Consider the following 15,725-nt stretch of genomic DNA (forward strand, 5'->3'; position numbering starts at 1 on the left):
TTTATGGGCATGATGAAGAGGGCACATAATGAATGAGAGGACTAGTGATGAAGAGTAGGACTATAATGGACATGATGAAGAGTAGGACTATAATGGGCATGATGAAGAGTAGAACTATAATGGGCGTGAGGAAGAGTAGAACTATAATGGGCGTGATGAGGAGGAAGGTGTTGTAATGGGCGTGGGAAACAGCAGTATTAGGATTAAGAGTTTTGGCTTTACGGGTTGATGTGGACCTGAATGAATCCTGCTTTGGCCTGCTTCCCTCTTCTGTTTCTAGCTCTTGTGCTGAGGCAGCAGAGAGGAGGACATTATTCAGTCCTGTTTGTGTAGGCTGTAAGTGTTTTAAAATGTACAATAGCATTGGATAATAACATTGAAACATTGAATAACATTTAAACATTGATCTGAATACTCAGACTGGGAGAGAGAGTGAGCACTACGCTTAACTCTCTCTCTTCCCTCTCTCTGAAGTCTTCTGTCTCTGAGTGGGGTGAGCTGGTTTGTATACAGAGCTTGAAGGCTTGGCTGCATCAACAGGTATATAGCTTAGTCGTATCATTCTGTTTTATTCAACAGTGGTTAGTGTGTTCTGTGTCTAAATTTCACACCCTCTGTAATTTTTTTTGCAAAACTAATAAACAGAACCAAAAATAGATAGATTTAACTCCATGTATTTGAACGATGGGTGAGTGTTGGAGAGCATTTGGTTGTGGCTTTGGTGACCAAGACAGCTCAACGTGGTGAGGTTTCACTAGCAACGGTGTCTAAGGTGACGCTAGCGTGCATCACCAAGGAAACGACATCGCCGGCGAAGGGCAATGCTGAGTGGATGCGCTCGCTCGGTCTGTCTTGTTGTCCGTGCATCAGCTGATCTCTTGTTGCCGTGTGCATCAGTTGAACGTGGGAGGCAACAAACTCTGCATGCGACTGTACGTCAGTTAACCCGCGAACTTCAAATGGTGTCTGATCAAAGGTTGCATCAAAAGCAGTGGTGGCCCAGAGCACTGTAAAATGATTGGTGTTCCCATGTCCTTGTTGAGACTACTTGTATTATTTAAAATATGGTATCGGAAGAGATAGCGGAGATCATCCTGTATGTTTTTATGTGAAAGTGGGTCAAGGGGGGAAGGGGAGGGGGAGGGGTGTTGGTGTTTCTTTTCTTTTTTCCCTGGATACAGTTTTTATAATTTTAAATTCACTACAGGTCACAGACTATTCCATAATATTCCAAATTGTTGAAGAAAAATGTTAAAAACAGAAAGCTATTGTAAAACCTTTTTTCCCGTCCTTTGTGAGTGAAGAGAATGATGCAAACAAGTGTCACTGCTGAGTGACTGAAATGTTTCTTCTATAACATCAAACTGCGCTGCGTTTGAATCACAATTCAAAAGTGTGTGTGCGCGCATGTGTCTGTGTCTGTGTGTTTGTGCGTCTGAGTTTAATATTCTCACTGATGTATGCCTACGGAAGATATTTGGGGAGAGATAAGAATATTTCTGAAATGCAGCTCAATCAAATCTGTCCACCCCATAATTTTCATCCCATTAACATCTTTCAGGCTGTTTATGCGAGTCTCCTGTGTTGCTGCTTTTCTCCCAACAAACGTGTTATTCTCAATGAAGCAGGTCTCAATGGCTGCCTTCTAATGATGTTATTTCATTTCTTTTTTTAAGCAGCCGGAGCCTCGCTAAAATCGCAATTTCTATTACCGCGCGCTGTCTCGAGGCTTCACTGGCTCTCCTCAGATTGTATCTTTTATCATCCCAAATTGACATTTATGCTTTTACTTGTATTGTTTCCCAAGGTTCTGTCCGCTTGCACCGGGGCAATTTGTTTTAATTCCTGTCACTCCCCCCTGTACCCCGCGCCAAGCCGAGCCGCAGTAATTTCGACATCGCCGCGCGGCATCGCGAGAAAAGGGAGCGAAAGCGATGAAGCACAAAAGGGGGGGGAGGATGCTGACGCGGACGCGGTTTGCCACCGAGCGGATCGTGAGCTCTGCGGTTCGCGTTGGCTCGCGTGTTTCTTTTCACCTTTTCAAAATCTCTCGTGTGAGTGTGCGTGCGTGAGAGTATGCGCGTTTGTGTGTGTGCGCGTGTGAGTGTGTGCACATGCGCGTTAGTGTGTGTGTGTGTGTGCACGCGTTCGTGTGTGTGTGTGTTCGTGTGTGTTTTTGTGTTCCGAAGCTCTCGTCTCAGTAGCCCAGATATGTGTTTTCTTTCGCTAATAAGTTAACAGAGAACAAAAGAATTTGAAAGTGAATTTAAGATGGGCATAAATTAATATGTATTTTTTCACCCCTTCTCTCCCTCTCTCCTACAGTAATGGCTGCTGGTTATTTGTCCTGTTTTCATGCACTTCAGGCGTCCGTGGAGAGATGTGTTTTAGACGCTAAAATGGAGCTTTTTGTTCACCGATGTCTTGGCGGCCTCCTCTTTGTGTGAACTGTGATGTGAAGGCCGTAAGGTCACCTTCTCCTGCGTGTGTGTGTGATTGAGTGTGTGTGTGTGTCTGTGTGTGTGTGAATGTGTGTGTTGTTTGTGTGTGTGAGAGAGTGTGAACATGTCTGTGTGTGTGTGTGTGTGCGTGCGTGCGTGTGTGTTTCTGTGTGTGTGTGTGAGTGTGTACATGCATGTGTGTGTGTGCACATGCATGTGTGTGCGTGCTCGGCGTGCGTTGTGTGATGTGTACATGATGTGTGTGTGTGTGTGTGTTGTGATGTGTGTGTGTGTGTGTTTTGTTGTGTGTGTGTGTGTGTGTGTGTGTGTGTGTGTGTGTGTGTGTGTGTGTGTGTGTGTGTGTGTGTGTGTGTGTGTGTGTGCTCCTAACCATTTCACCTCTGCTTCACATCCATTGAACACACACAAATGAAACTTGTGGCGCATGTACAGCTGACAGATGAATAGCATTTTTGGAGAATCGCAAAAAAGTCTCCCTCGCTTTGATTAAAAAAATAAAAAAGTCACAAAAAAACATTTTCTAAAGGAGCTGGTTCTAAAGGAACGGAAGAAGAGTCGCACAGAACTTGTAGCGGTTGTACTTTCCCTCTTTCTCCGAGAGAAAGAACAGAGGAAGACGCTGCGCTCGCTTCTCATCTAATCGCCCCGCGTTCTCGCCTGATTAAGAGCGATGAGACATTTACATCCTCCGTCATTGCTCTGCTTTTCCTTCTTCTTTTATTTATCTATCTATTTCATTTTTTGCCTCCCGCGCGAATCGGAGAAGTGTTCTAATCACGGTCTGCGCCGCACCGAGCTGAACTTCTGCGCCTCGTTCTCCCGCCAGTCGGGATGTGGGAAAGGGCTCTGCATCAGAGGCAGAGAGGCACAGGACGTTCTCTCTGTCTCTCTCTCTCTCTCTCCCTCCCTCTCTCTTTCTCTGTTTTTTTCTCTGTCTCTCTCTCTCCCTCTTTCTCTGTCTCTCTCTCTCTCTCCCTCCTTCTCTCTCTCTCTCTCTCTCTCTCTCTGTATCTCTCTCTTCTCCCTCTTTCTACACAGCCCGTCCTCAGCCTAACAGCTTTTATGGACAGAATATTAATTAGCCCCTGGGTTTAGCCTTTAGCTTTCTTTCCAGAAAAGTGGGTAATAACTGATATGAAGCAGCCCTCTTCTCTCTCTTCTCTGTTTGTTTTTTGGTAGAAATTTTGAAAAAAAAATTTATGTTTTGTTTTTCAGTGGCATCCAATTTTTTTAGAGAGGGTTAGAGTAACATGAGCTATTTACCTCTTTTCTTAACGTGTACATATGTGCTTGTTTATGTGTGAACATGTGTAAGCATATGTATATTCATGCATGCATGTGCATACGTATGTGTGTGTATTTGTCTGTGTGCATATGTTTATATATACAGTACATAAGCAGATGTGTGTGTGTGTGTTTGTGCATGTGTTTGTGTGCACAGTGTGTGCGTGTGTGCATGTGTGTGTGTGTGTGTGCGTGCATGTGTGAGTGTGTGTGTGTGTGTGTGCATGCGTGTGTGTGTGTATGTGCGTGTGTGTGTGTGCATGCGGCTGTATGTGTGTGCGTGCGTGTGTGTGTATGCGTGTGTGTGTGCGTGCGCGTGTGTGTATGCGTGTGTGCGCGTGCGTGCGTGCGCATGTGTGTGCGTGTGTGTGTGTGTGTGTGTGTGCGTGCGTCTGTGTGTATGCGTGCGTGCGTGCGTGTGTGTGTGTGTGTATGTGTGTATCTGTGCCTGCATTCGCACATACCATGTGCTCCATACATTCTAACGTCTCAGCAGGGTCCCCCTCTCTCTCTGTCCAGAGTAATTAATGTAGTTTCCCTCCTGGTGTTTAGTCAGCGGTTCCCCCGTGCTGAGCGCACCCTCGCCGCCCCCCTGCCTCTGTAACGGCCTCCCCGCCGGCCGGGCTCACCCGGGCCCGGGGCCTGCGGTCTCTCTGGGAGAGCGGCGTATCCGAGCCGGCCTGGCTCACCCGGGTCTCTCTGGGAGAGCGGCGTATCCGAGCCGGCCGGGCTCACCCGGGTCTCTCTGGGAGAGCGGCGTATCCGAGCCGGCCGGGCTCACCCGGGTCTCTCTGGGAGAGCGGCGTATCCGAGCCGGCCGGGCTCACCCGGGGCCTGCACTCTCTCTGGGAGAGCAGCGTATCCGAGCCGGCCGGGCTCACCCGGGTCTCTCTGGGTGTAGTCAGCGTATCCCCGTGCCGGGCACCTCACCCCTGCCTCTGAGACGGTCCCCGCCGGCCGGCTCACCCGGTGGTCTCTCTGGGAGAGCGGCGTATCCGAGCCGGCCTGGCTCACCCGGGCCTGGGGCCTGCGCTCTCTCTGGGAGAGCGGCGTATCCCAGCCAGTCACCGGGGCTCCGTGTGGCGGCCATTATCCGAGCCGGCAGGGCTCAAACCCGGGTCTCTGGTAGATGCGGCGATCCGAGCGCCGGGTACCGGGTCTCTCTGGGGCGCGTTCCCTCGGGCTCTGGAGAGGCGTTCCACGGGCCCGGGGCTCGTTGCGCATTACCAACCGGTGGCTCAAAGCCGGCGAATTGCTCAGCGACTCTTGTCAGATCTCCACGGGGTGACCCCTCGGGTGCGCGTTCGCCCCGCGTCCCCAAAAAAAGGGGCTCGTTTTGTTTGAGAGACCCCCACACACCCCCCACCTGTCAGGTCCATTTCATCCTCGGCAGTGTCCCCGATTCCCGAGATGATGGCGGGAAAAAGTGAAGGGAGGCGCGAGTGCCATGGCAACAGCGGTATCTGACCCCCCCCCTCCCCCCTCTGAAGGAGACCAGCGGTGTAAGCCTGACCCCCAAAACGGGGGCAAGGTCGTCAGAGCGCATTACACCCCAGGCCGCGCTGACATTGTGCCCTCATGTGAGCGGGATTTAATCCCATGACCACCCCCCCTCCACCCTGCCCCATTGTGGAGCGGAGATTCCCCCGGAGTTCCCAGCGTCCTCTCTGCCAGACTGGCTTTTGTTCGCCCGCGTCCATCTGTGGGGCAGCATGGGAGATTACCAGCCCCGATGTTAGAACCCCTCCACCCGCGCGGTGTGTGTGTGTGTGTGTGTGTGTGTGTGTGTGCGTATGTGTGTGTGTGTGTGTGTGTGTGTGTGTGTGTTGTTGTGTTGCAGTTGTGTTTTGTTTTCGCAGTTTGCAGTTTAGTGATTTTTTAGTTTCACCAGTTTCATCCTGATCTTGGCTTCCGACACCAAAGCATAGATTGGAGACAGTCCTCTCTTATTTTTAAAGGGGGGGGGGGGGTGCAATAAAAGAATAAACTGGTTTACATTTTAAATAGGACCTGTCTCAGGAGGTGGGGGGGGGGGGGTTCTTCTCTGTCAGAAAATAAACAGAGGAGAAGGAAGCAATCAACGTTCTACTTTATCATATACTGGCTTATAGTTACTGATGGCAGAATTTTTAATGTATTATTATTATTATTATTATTATTATTATTATTATATGTATTACATTATTTTAACTAAATAAGTGTGGCAGAATGTATGCGTGCACCATGCGTACAATACAATACAATGTCTTTGCATTGCACTGCTGAAGAATACAATGTGAAAAAATAAAAATTGTTTGTTTTTAAGAACGAGCAGTAATAAAAAACCAAACCGTTTGAAAAGAGGTCAGTGAAACGGAGAGAAAAACAGCTGAAGACGGTAATGAATGTTCTAATGAGATTCTTGTTGCTGCTGGTTTGATTCTTGGTTCGTTTAAAGGGTTCAGAGTTACAAAGCGAGGGTACCCTGTTTAAATAACAGTCTGTGTAAGCAACAAATTGCAGTAAATAATGGGTCAAAGTTATTAGAACTGTGTTTGTAAGTCGCCTTCAAAGTTAAGATTTTTAAAATAGCCTCAATTTCTCATGCATTTGTATCTCAGAGTTTCTATTCTATGTTGAATGTAGCCTCTTTTACAGCTATTTAAACATTTTGAAAATATGAATTGAAAATACAAGTGTCTTGGATGACAAATCATGTTGCAAGGAAAAAAAAATTCTTTATATGTTATTTTATTTTTTATTGATTGTACCTTGTGGTGTAGGTTTCAGCACTGCAGAATGCATGGTTCTTGAGATTAAGACCTGTGTCCCCTACAGGAGACTAAACTGAATTGCTGGGTCTTTTGCATGTGTACCAACTAATCTCTAAATTTTTTTTAAAGCTTCATTATTAGAGCCAGCCATGCTTTTATCTTTTATTACTATATTCAAAAACTCAAAGATATTCCAGTGTGGTCATAAGACAAGCAGGTCAGTTAACAGAACCAAGATATTTTTACTTTCTATGAGACTGTCACTACAGTGCTAGTTTCAGTGCTAATTGAATAATAGTACAGATTCAGGGTTTTGAGAAAATTAGCAAAATAATGAGAGAAACTGAAAAATGCAAGTTGCGAATAGTTCAATAAGCACTACGTACAGAATTCAAGTTTGAAGTTTTTTTTAAGGATTTCGTTGGTCTGTTTTGGGGTTCCATGAAGCATTTGCTGTAAATACTTTTGAGGGGGAAAATTGCTTCTTTACCTTAAGATGCATCCTTTAAAAAGGCCAGCTGTTTCAGTTCACAGGAAGTGTTTTTAGCGTTCAGAAATTGTTTTAGAGCATTACTTTCACCCTTGTTAGTTTTATTCAATAGAACGTTTTAAAAGAAATGAAGTGGAATCAGCAGAAGGGTAAAAAAATAAGGATGAAATAAAAAGAGGTACGCTTTGTCTGTCATTTCAGTTTGTCTGACCTGTTAAACCATGACAACCATGAAGCTCTACCAATAAAGCACCATTAAATTGAATTAAGGGTAAGAGTGACAAAGAGTGAAAGAGAGTCTTCTTTGAATGTTTTATTTCACAAAAGGAAAAAAATAAGAATGGGATCGTAAGGCCATTAGCAGCAGGTATTTGTATTTTACTGTGCGTTAACATATTTAAAGCTGGCTTGCTTCTTTGGTTTGGTCCTTTGGTCTGTTTTTGTTTGGTTTTTGTTTGCTTTGGTCCTTTCATCATGCTAACGGCTTTGGACGGCCATCGGTGGCGTGATGTACCACATGACACCTTGAGGATGATGTAATGTGTGTGCGTGTGTATCGCTGAGAAAATATAGTTCTTCATAGGGCACGTCACGCAAGGCATATTTTTATATATATTTTTTTTTAATTTGGTATCTTCAATCCCACTTAAATTTTGGAACTATGTGCAAGCATGCTCATGTGCGCCTCCTGTTGTCAGCTCGGGAGAGTGAAGACAACCTCAGGTCCGAAACACGCGGTGCCAGCCAGCTGCTTCTCCTCACGCCGCAGCCGCGAGCCGCGCGTGCGCAGAGCAGGGGCAGAGGAGGCCCAATCCCGCGCAGAGAACAAGCCGCGGGGAATCCGGACGGCCGACCGGGGTCGCTCAATCAATGAACGCCGCTGCCCCTCCCTGCCGCCCGAATCCCTTCCCATAATTCCCTCGGGCGGCGCAAAGCCGATTGTGCTCTGCGGGGGCCGCCGGCCGGCCGCAGTCGGCCCTGCCACGCGCCGGATTCCATCCCGAGACCGCGGTGCTCGCTCACGCGCCGCAAGCAGCACTTTCACCGTCCCGGAAAAGGATTACGCCCGGCTACGGGCCCTGGAGACCTGTTTAACCGAAATAAGTCCAGAAGCCATCTAATATGGCGGGACCTGTGTCGCAGTACACATTACATTACATTACAGGCATTTAGCAGACACTCTTATCCAGAGCGACTTACACAACTTTTACATAGCATTTTTTACATTGTATCCATTTATACAGCTGGATATATACTGAAGCAATTTCGGTTAAGTACCTTGCTCAAGGGTACAACGGCAGTGTCCTACCTAGGAATCGAACCTGCAACCTTTCGGTTACAAGCCCAGTTCCTTACCCACTGTGCTACACTCCGTCCTCGTGCACCAGCAGCAGAATACCGTACACCAATTCCCCAGTGCGGTTTTGGGTTCGGTTTCCCCCACTGCGGTGCGTTCTGAGCTGTTCTCCTTTCCCTGTCTGTTACCTGTCTGTTGTCTGAATAAAACCAAAGCAACAGGCCAAGGGGGCAGACCAGTGCAAATGCATTTTCTCTAAATGGATAACTGTAAAACGCTGGCCGCTCCACATCGCATCTCAGGCTTCAGCGTCTTCCCCAGTCAAGTTCCATGACCGCGATGTCACACTGCTGTCGTTTGTTACTCTTTGGCCACATGCTGAGTACTGTGAGCGCCTCCACCATTTTGAGAGCTTTCGGTCAATTGATGCGATAAATTCAATTGAAAGTACTAAAAAATGTGTTTTCATCATTAATTTCAGCGACTGATAAACAGCTGATGGTTTTGTAAGATTGGGAAAGAGCTAATATTTGTGTGTTTGTGTCCCTCGTAATTAGCTTCTGGATACCAACGGCGGTTTAATGAATTCCTCGCTTATTTTTTTTTTCCTCGATGCTGCCCGGTTCTGACTGTGTTACATTTCACTCCGCAACTTTGATTCATGTGAGACCTGTCACTCATCTGGCCAGCTTGAGCGAGCCTATCACGCGGAGTTCACTCTTATTCTTTTAGTGTCTCCGACGTTTCCCCAAACAAATAACCTTGCGGGCGATTATGGCCACCGGGCTTGAAACAGCGAACATAATCACCAGTATTGATGGTACCATTTAATCTAATAAACTTGTCAGTCACTCAGCCAGAAATTAAATCTCTCCCCCATTTTAGTTGTTTCCTGATGCGTGATAGCGGCGGTTTTGAGAGCGTGAATATAATCACCTTTTATAATTCACGGTGTTTAATCAGAAATGGCGGCGGGTTTTTTGGAGCCGCTCCCACTTGTTTATCGGGGGACAGCTCAGCAGAGTGTGTGATGGATCGGCTGAGCGGCAGAATTTATGGTGATAAAATTGATTTAGCCGCCGTATCGAGCCGCGGAAGGAGGCCCCCCCCGCTCTCCAGCCCCTCCCCTCTGTCGATGCAGCGGCTCGCTGGTGAGGCTCGAGTGATTATACCTCAGGACTCTCCAATTAACAAGGTCAAAACAAGCCCAAGCGACTCCATTTTCCCCTTTGATGCGCTCCTTCCTGGAGGAAGGGCCCTAAATTACATGTGAAGTTGACATTTTGCTGGTCCTTATTTTTTAGTGTTTTTTGCTTTAGTGTGTTTTGTGTTGGGTCTCAGTGTGTGCATCGTCCTTTGTGTGTGCGGGTGTGGTGTGTGTAGTGTGTGTTGTGTGTGTGTGTGCGGGTGTGTGTGGGATGGTGAGGTGTTTGTGTGTGTGTGTGTGTGTTTGGTGCAGCCACTGCAGTCTGTATTTAGACAGTGACATATTTTTTTACTCTGTATTCCAGCACATTGGATTTGAAATGAAACAATGTTGTTAAGACTGTTACCTTTAATTTGAGGGTATTTATTTCTTGGGTGAACTGTTTTCGAATTACAAACCTTTTCATACATAACCATTTTAAATTTGTATTAAGGTCAATGTTTATATTGATATGTTTCTTCATTCGTGATTTGGAACACAATGTGTTGTTGGGATTCTTGTTCATAAAGTAATTCTTCATTTAATCATTGTAATTTGGTAGATTACATGATACTCATGAAAATGCATGGCTAAGTGATGAGATTAGGGCTGGGGGTATGCATGATAAGAAGGCGAACTCGGCCGAATTGGAACCACAGCCGCGCACGGCGGCGCATACAAATGTGTGTGTGTGTGTGTGTGTGTGTGTGTGTGTGTGTCGTCACTGCAGCTTTGAGCTGTTTGTTTCCCGACACTCCGGGCCAGTCAGATCCGATTTCTCCATGTGCATATTTTAGACCAGTCACATCTCCGCATGCATGTCGGCGTGCAGACATCTTGGCTCGTTCGGCCCACAGGGACGTGCCGAAGTCAATGCTGAGTTTCGTTTTCTCCACAAACACGTCGTTTTACGTCATTTCGCCGAAGTTCGCTTCCACAGTAAGCACGCTCCCAGCTCACCTCTCGTTGTCCTGTTCTCTTTCAGGTCCTCCAAACCACCACAGCCAATCAACGCTGCGGCCTCCTCTGCCCCCGCCCCACAGTCACCCCGCCCTGTCCCACCACCAGTCCTCCGCCAACTCCCTCAACCGCAACACCCTGGCCGGCCGTCGCAACCCCGCCCACGCCCCCGCAGTCGTCCCCGGCGACGGCCCCACCACGCCCGAGTCGGTGCAGCTCCAGGACAGCTGGGCGCTCAACAGCAGCGTTCCCCTGGAGACCAGGTGGGCTCACCTGCGCGTTCATTACGCTGTGCAAACACGTTCAGCTGCAGCATGTAAACTCTATGGGCTCAGTTCACACACACACACTCACACACACGCACACTCACACACACACATACGCACGCACGCACGCACGCACGCACATGCACACACACACACATGCACACACACACATGCATGCACACACACACACTCACACACACACATACGCACGCACGCACATGCACGCACACACACCCATCACACACACACGCACACACACCTACACACACAACACACACACACACTCACACACACACACACACACACACACTCACACACAGCACACACACTCACACACACACACTCACACACAGCACACACACACCACACACACGCTACGCACTACGCACGCACGCACATGCACACACACTCACCCACACACATGCATGCACACACACACACTCACACACACACTCACTCACACACACACTCACACACGCACGCACGCACACATGCACACACACACACACACACCCACATGCACACATGCACACACACATACACACTCACACACATGCACACTCACACACACACTCACTCACACACACACACACACACACACACACACACACACACACACACACACACACACACACACACACTCGAGTCGAGGGGAGCCATCAATCCTCCGTAAGGACATCTGCACAAATGCCCCTCACCTGCAGTTTGCAAACTGCTTCTGCTTCGGCGCAAACACACACTGACACAGACCGATGGAGCCGTTCCTGCCGGCAGCCATGCCACCCTGCACCCTTTTCATGTCACACCGCCGAAGATAAGCAGAGCTCACTGCCTGCACGGGAGACCCGAGTTTGTGCTGGAGGAGGTGTTTGCGACTCAATGAGGATCCCCTTCCATCTGGATCAAACACAATCCAGTTATCCAGCAGTGACGGGGAACTTTGCAATAGGAGGTGCCGTCTTTCAGACCGAATGTTATGCTGAGGTCCTGGCTCTTCCTGCTGTAGGAACAAATAATTTTAACAAGATTGATTAAATTTGGCATTATTCTGATTCAGATTTTCAACCGTTATACCAGAACAGTTGCTATTGACGCAGAAGCAAAGGGATTACCTGTTCAGTACACGTAGACTCAAGAGAGAAATATAACATGCCAGACCCTCAATGTATGCTGGGACTACATCGTTACCGAGCACCATGAGATGGTTACGTTCAGACCTGCCTAGGAGCGATACAACAGGGTGAAGGAACAAAGATTTACGATCAGGGTAATGGGTTAATTGACAGTTACCCTCTCAAAACTGATTTGTTAAAAACAATACATCACATGTAATTTTTAACACATCTACATGTCTAGTTAATCACAACACATTTTGTGTTACTTTCAACACAGTCTGTGGTAAAAAGTCTCCTTTTGTAACATTAATTTTATATTTGTAACACAAAAAGTATGTTGGATATTAGCACATTCTTTATGAGAGTGTAGGGTCTTTCAGAAACACAGGTTTATATATTGTGGGGTTAAGTGGTAAGGATACAGTGAATGAGTGAATTTGTTTGTGAGCAGTAAGATCATTTATGTTTGATTAAGGCTTGCATGGTGGTCATCAGAGATCCCATGACACTTTTCAAAAAAGTAACCCTGTCATTTTCTCATAAACCTGGTTCTCTGAAATATGTGGAATCATCAGATGCCTTCATACTACTGGGTACACAATTCTTTTTCATTCCCTATCTACTTCGATTCCCCAGATCATTACTAAAAATAAGAATTGAGTCATTTCAACAACGTAGGCAAATAAAGGTAAATGAATGAATAAAGCAGACTGACACCTGTACAAACATATTCGCCTGCTGCATGCAAACCATGTCTACCCACACAAAGAAAAATAATCATTTTGCTAGCTGAATTCATTAGTAGCCAGGGATTGTTATGCGAGTAACCCCATTTGAAGACTCGATGGAATTGAAATCATTATTTTTTATTAGGTAAAAATAAAGAACCAAAGAAAATAAAATTTAATATTAAGCATGTGTTATTCTGTTGAGATTTTGAGTTATGAAGTTTCTTTCTTTTTAATCCTGAAAGCAAAAAAGTCTACAAAAACAAATACTGCTGGAGGATTTGGTTTTGATCATTGAAGACCTTGTTTCTGACATCGTTAACAAGGCAGTTTACATAATCTTTTTTTCCACCAGTCAGTAGTAATGGAAAACAGACTCCTTATTTGACTATGTTAATATACCTGCTTGCAGATTATACCTGCTAGTCTACAGTACCTAAGTAGTGCTGACTGGACCATGGGTATTATGAGCATCATGGCTTGTGGTATAAGTACCTGTATGACCCTGTTACAACCCCTGTCGTAAGAATGTCAGAATTCAACAGTAGCAATGTAAAAGTTGAATATTTCTGTGCAGGGAGTATCCCGCATGGCTCAGATGGCATAGCTGAGCTATCTAACTTGGTTTATGGCACTGGAAATTTAGTAGAAGGTCTGAGGACAAACTGAGTCACTAGATATAAATAGCGTGCTAGCTTGGCTAGCTAGTTTTCCGGGACACTGAAGGATAGTCATCATTCTGATTCGTCCTGACTGTGACAGGTTCAGATCCTGTTGGCAGGGGTGGCGATGTGCCCGTCATTGGGATTAACTAGTATTGGCTCGGTTAAATCACTCCAACCCCACTGCTGATTCATCTGGATCCAGTATTATCGAGTCGCTGTTGCTTTGCATAGAGTTCTCCGTGTTCTGCTTGCTGGCCAAATAAATTGCTGGTGTTGGAGTCTGTTTAGTGGGCCGACTATCAAACCTGAACCTGTGAATATTCATGACAGAAGGAAAACGCCTCTTCCTTCCTTCTGCTCTCCTTTTTCAGAAGTATTTTAGTTTACATTAAAAAGAGAAATGTTAGTATTTCCCATGTTTGTAAATTTGGGAGGTAAGTGCACATCTTTTTATAATGGCTTATTGAGCACTAAGTGATTGCACTGGGCCTCTAAAGTCATTTGCATGTCATATGCATGCTCGACATCATTGGCTGAAACTAGACGTTCCATTTTGTTTTGATTGGCTCACACACACATGCGCATTTCGATAGAGGCAATTTCTCATCTACAGTTATTCTGATGAACACTTGGATAGGATTTGGGGGAGCGGGGGTGAGGAGGTGGCGCTTGTTCTAATTTTGTTCCTCATTCCTCAAATGCCGAATTCAGTTTTTTTTTTCCTCGTTCCTCTCCTTTCCCAGATCAGCACCCGAAAGCTGAATGTGCTCTATTAATGGATACGAAGCTACAGGCTCCAGTCTGGTGTTTATTCTATTGAGGGGAAGGGGGGGTTGGATGTACGGGGGGGTGGGGGGGTAAATTTGGCTGCAGTGTTTGTGTTGGGACGTCTCAGCGGAAGCGGCTTCAACCCCCCGCCCCACACGCCCGTCCGCCCCAGCCCGAGAGCGCTCCTCCTCAGCAGGCTTATTAATACAGGTTCTGTTTGTGCAGATGGATGTGCCCTCACACACACTAATCTCACGCTGGCACACGCACACACACACACACACATGCACGTGCATACGCCAGCACTCACACACACACACACACACACAGAAACACACACATATGCACTCAGACACACTCACACACACACACATGCCAGCGCTCACACACACACATGCAGCGCTCACACACACACACACACACATGCACGTGCATACGCCAGCACTCACACACACACACACACAGAAACACACACATATGCACTCAGACACACTCACACACACACACACACACATGCCAGCGCTCACACACACACACAGACACACACACATATGCACTCATACACACTCAGACACACCAGCACTCACACACACACACATGCATGCACACACACACACTAACATGCACTCACACATGCCAGCACGCACACACACACACACACACAAACATGCTCACACACACACACACACACGCATGCTCACACACACACACACGCTCACCGTTGCAGAGTTGAGCAGATTGCAGGGGATTCACATGGTCATCGATGGGAAGACAACTCAGATGCTGGACCATACGGTGTCACACAAATTAACAGCGCACAGATTTACGGAAGGGGGAGAAAGTGTGTGTGTGTGTGTGTGTGTGTGTGTGTGTGTGTGTGTGTGTGTGCGCGTGCATGTGTGCCCACGCGCGTGTGTGTGTGTATGTGCGTGCGTGTGTGTGTGTCTGTGTGCGTGTGTGTGTGTCTGCATGTGTGTGTGTGTGTGTGTGCATGCTCGCGCATTTTACACTGCCCACTGCGTGGCAGTTCACCTGCACAGTGTGTGTGCGCCAATTCCTTTTAGGCGGCATTGAAATCTATATTTCATCATATTCCATCTGTATTATATTTCGTCAATATATAGTCTGTATTATATTTCATCTGGAGCTTCCCTGGATGGTGCAGACCCAGCCCAGGGCTTTGATTCCAGGCCGGTCGGATTGACTGCTGTGCATGGAGTTCCTACAGCTGTCAAAGAGATGGAGAGCACGGGAAGCCCCGTGTTTCCATCCCAAAATCAGCAGAAAAAACTACACTGTGGCCTCCAGTCAGTCAACGTTTGCCCTGAACACTGACTCACATTAATGCAAGTGTTTGGGGTTTTTTCCCTGCATAAAGACAGTTTGCTGAGTTAAGAATTTAACCACAACTTAACAAAAAAATCACAAAACCGTTATTGTGAAGTAAAAGAGTAACACTCGCATTCATTTGTGAGTCAAAACAAAAAGAAAACAGTCACAGAATCCTGGACTGGGTGCAAAACTATTTGCCATAAGTGGAGGACTGCCCCATCTGCCATGGGTCATTTGGTATCTTTCCCCTGAAGTGTCGCATAATCTGCGTGCTTCAAACAGGCTGGAAATGTCCCGATGATGCCTCTCATTGTGTGATTTCCACTGGTGAAACCCCACTCGCTCTGTCTCAATAAAATAAAGAGGGGGAGAGAGAAAGAGATGAAAGAGTAAAGAGGAAAGATTTCTCCATTATCTTG

The 15,725-nt window shown here is 46.8% G+C and overlaps 1 protein-coding gene across 3 annotated transcripts in view; it reads left to right on the forward strand.

The window, feature by feature from the left end:
• LOC135263639 (teneurin-2-like) overlaps positions 1-15,725 on the forward strand; it is a 135,364-nt gene that overhangs the window by 31,131 nt on the left and 88,508 nt on the right. For all 3 annotated transcript variants that reach the window (XM_064351914.1, XM_064351915.1, XM_064351913.1), the window contains one exon: positions 10,458-10,695. In XM_064351914.1, the coding sequence (XP_064207984.1) occupies positions 10,458-10,695 (238 nt within the window). The remainder of the gene's footprint in view (positions 1-10,457; positions 10,696-15,725) is intronic.

The sequence above is a fragment of the Anguilla rostrata genome, chromosome 9 (genome assembly GCF_018555375.3).
Source record: "Anguilla rostrata isolate EN2019 chromosome 9, ASM1855537v3, whole genome shotgun sequence".
Taxonomy (NCBI): Eukaryota; Metazoa; Chordata; class Actinopteri; order Anguilliformes; family Anguillidae; genus Anguilla; species Anguilla rostrata.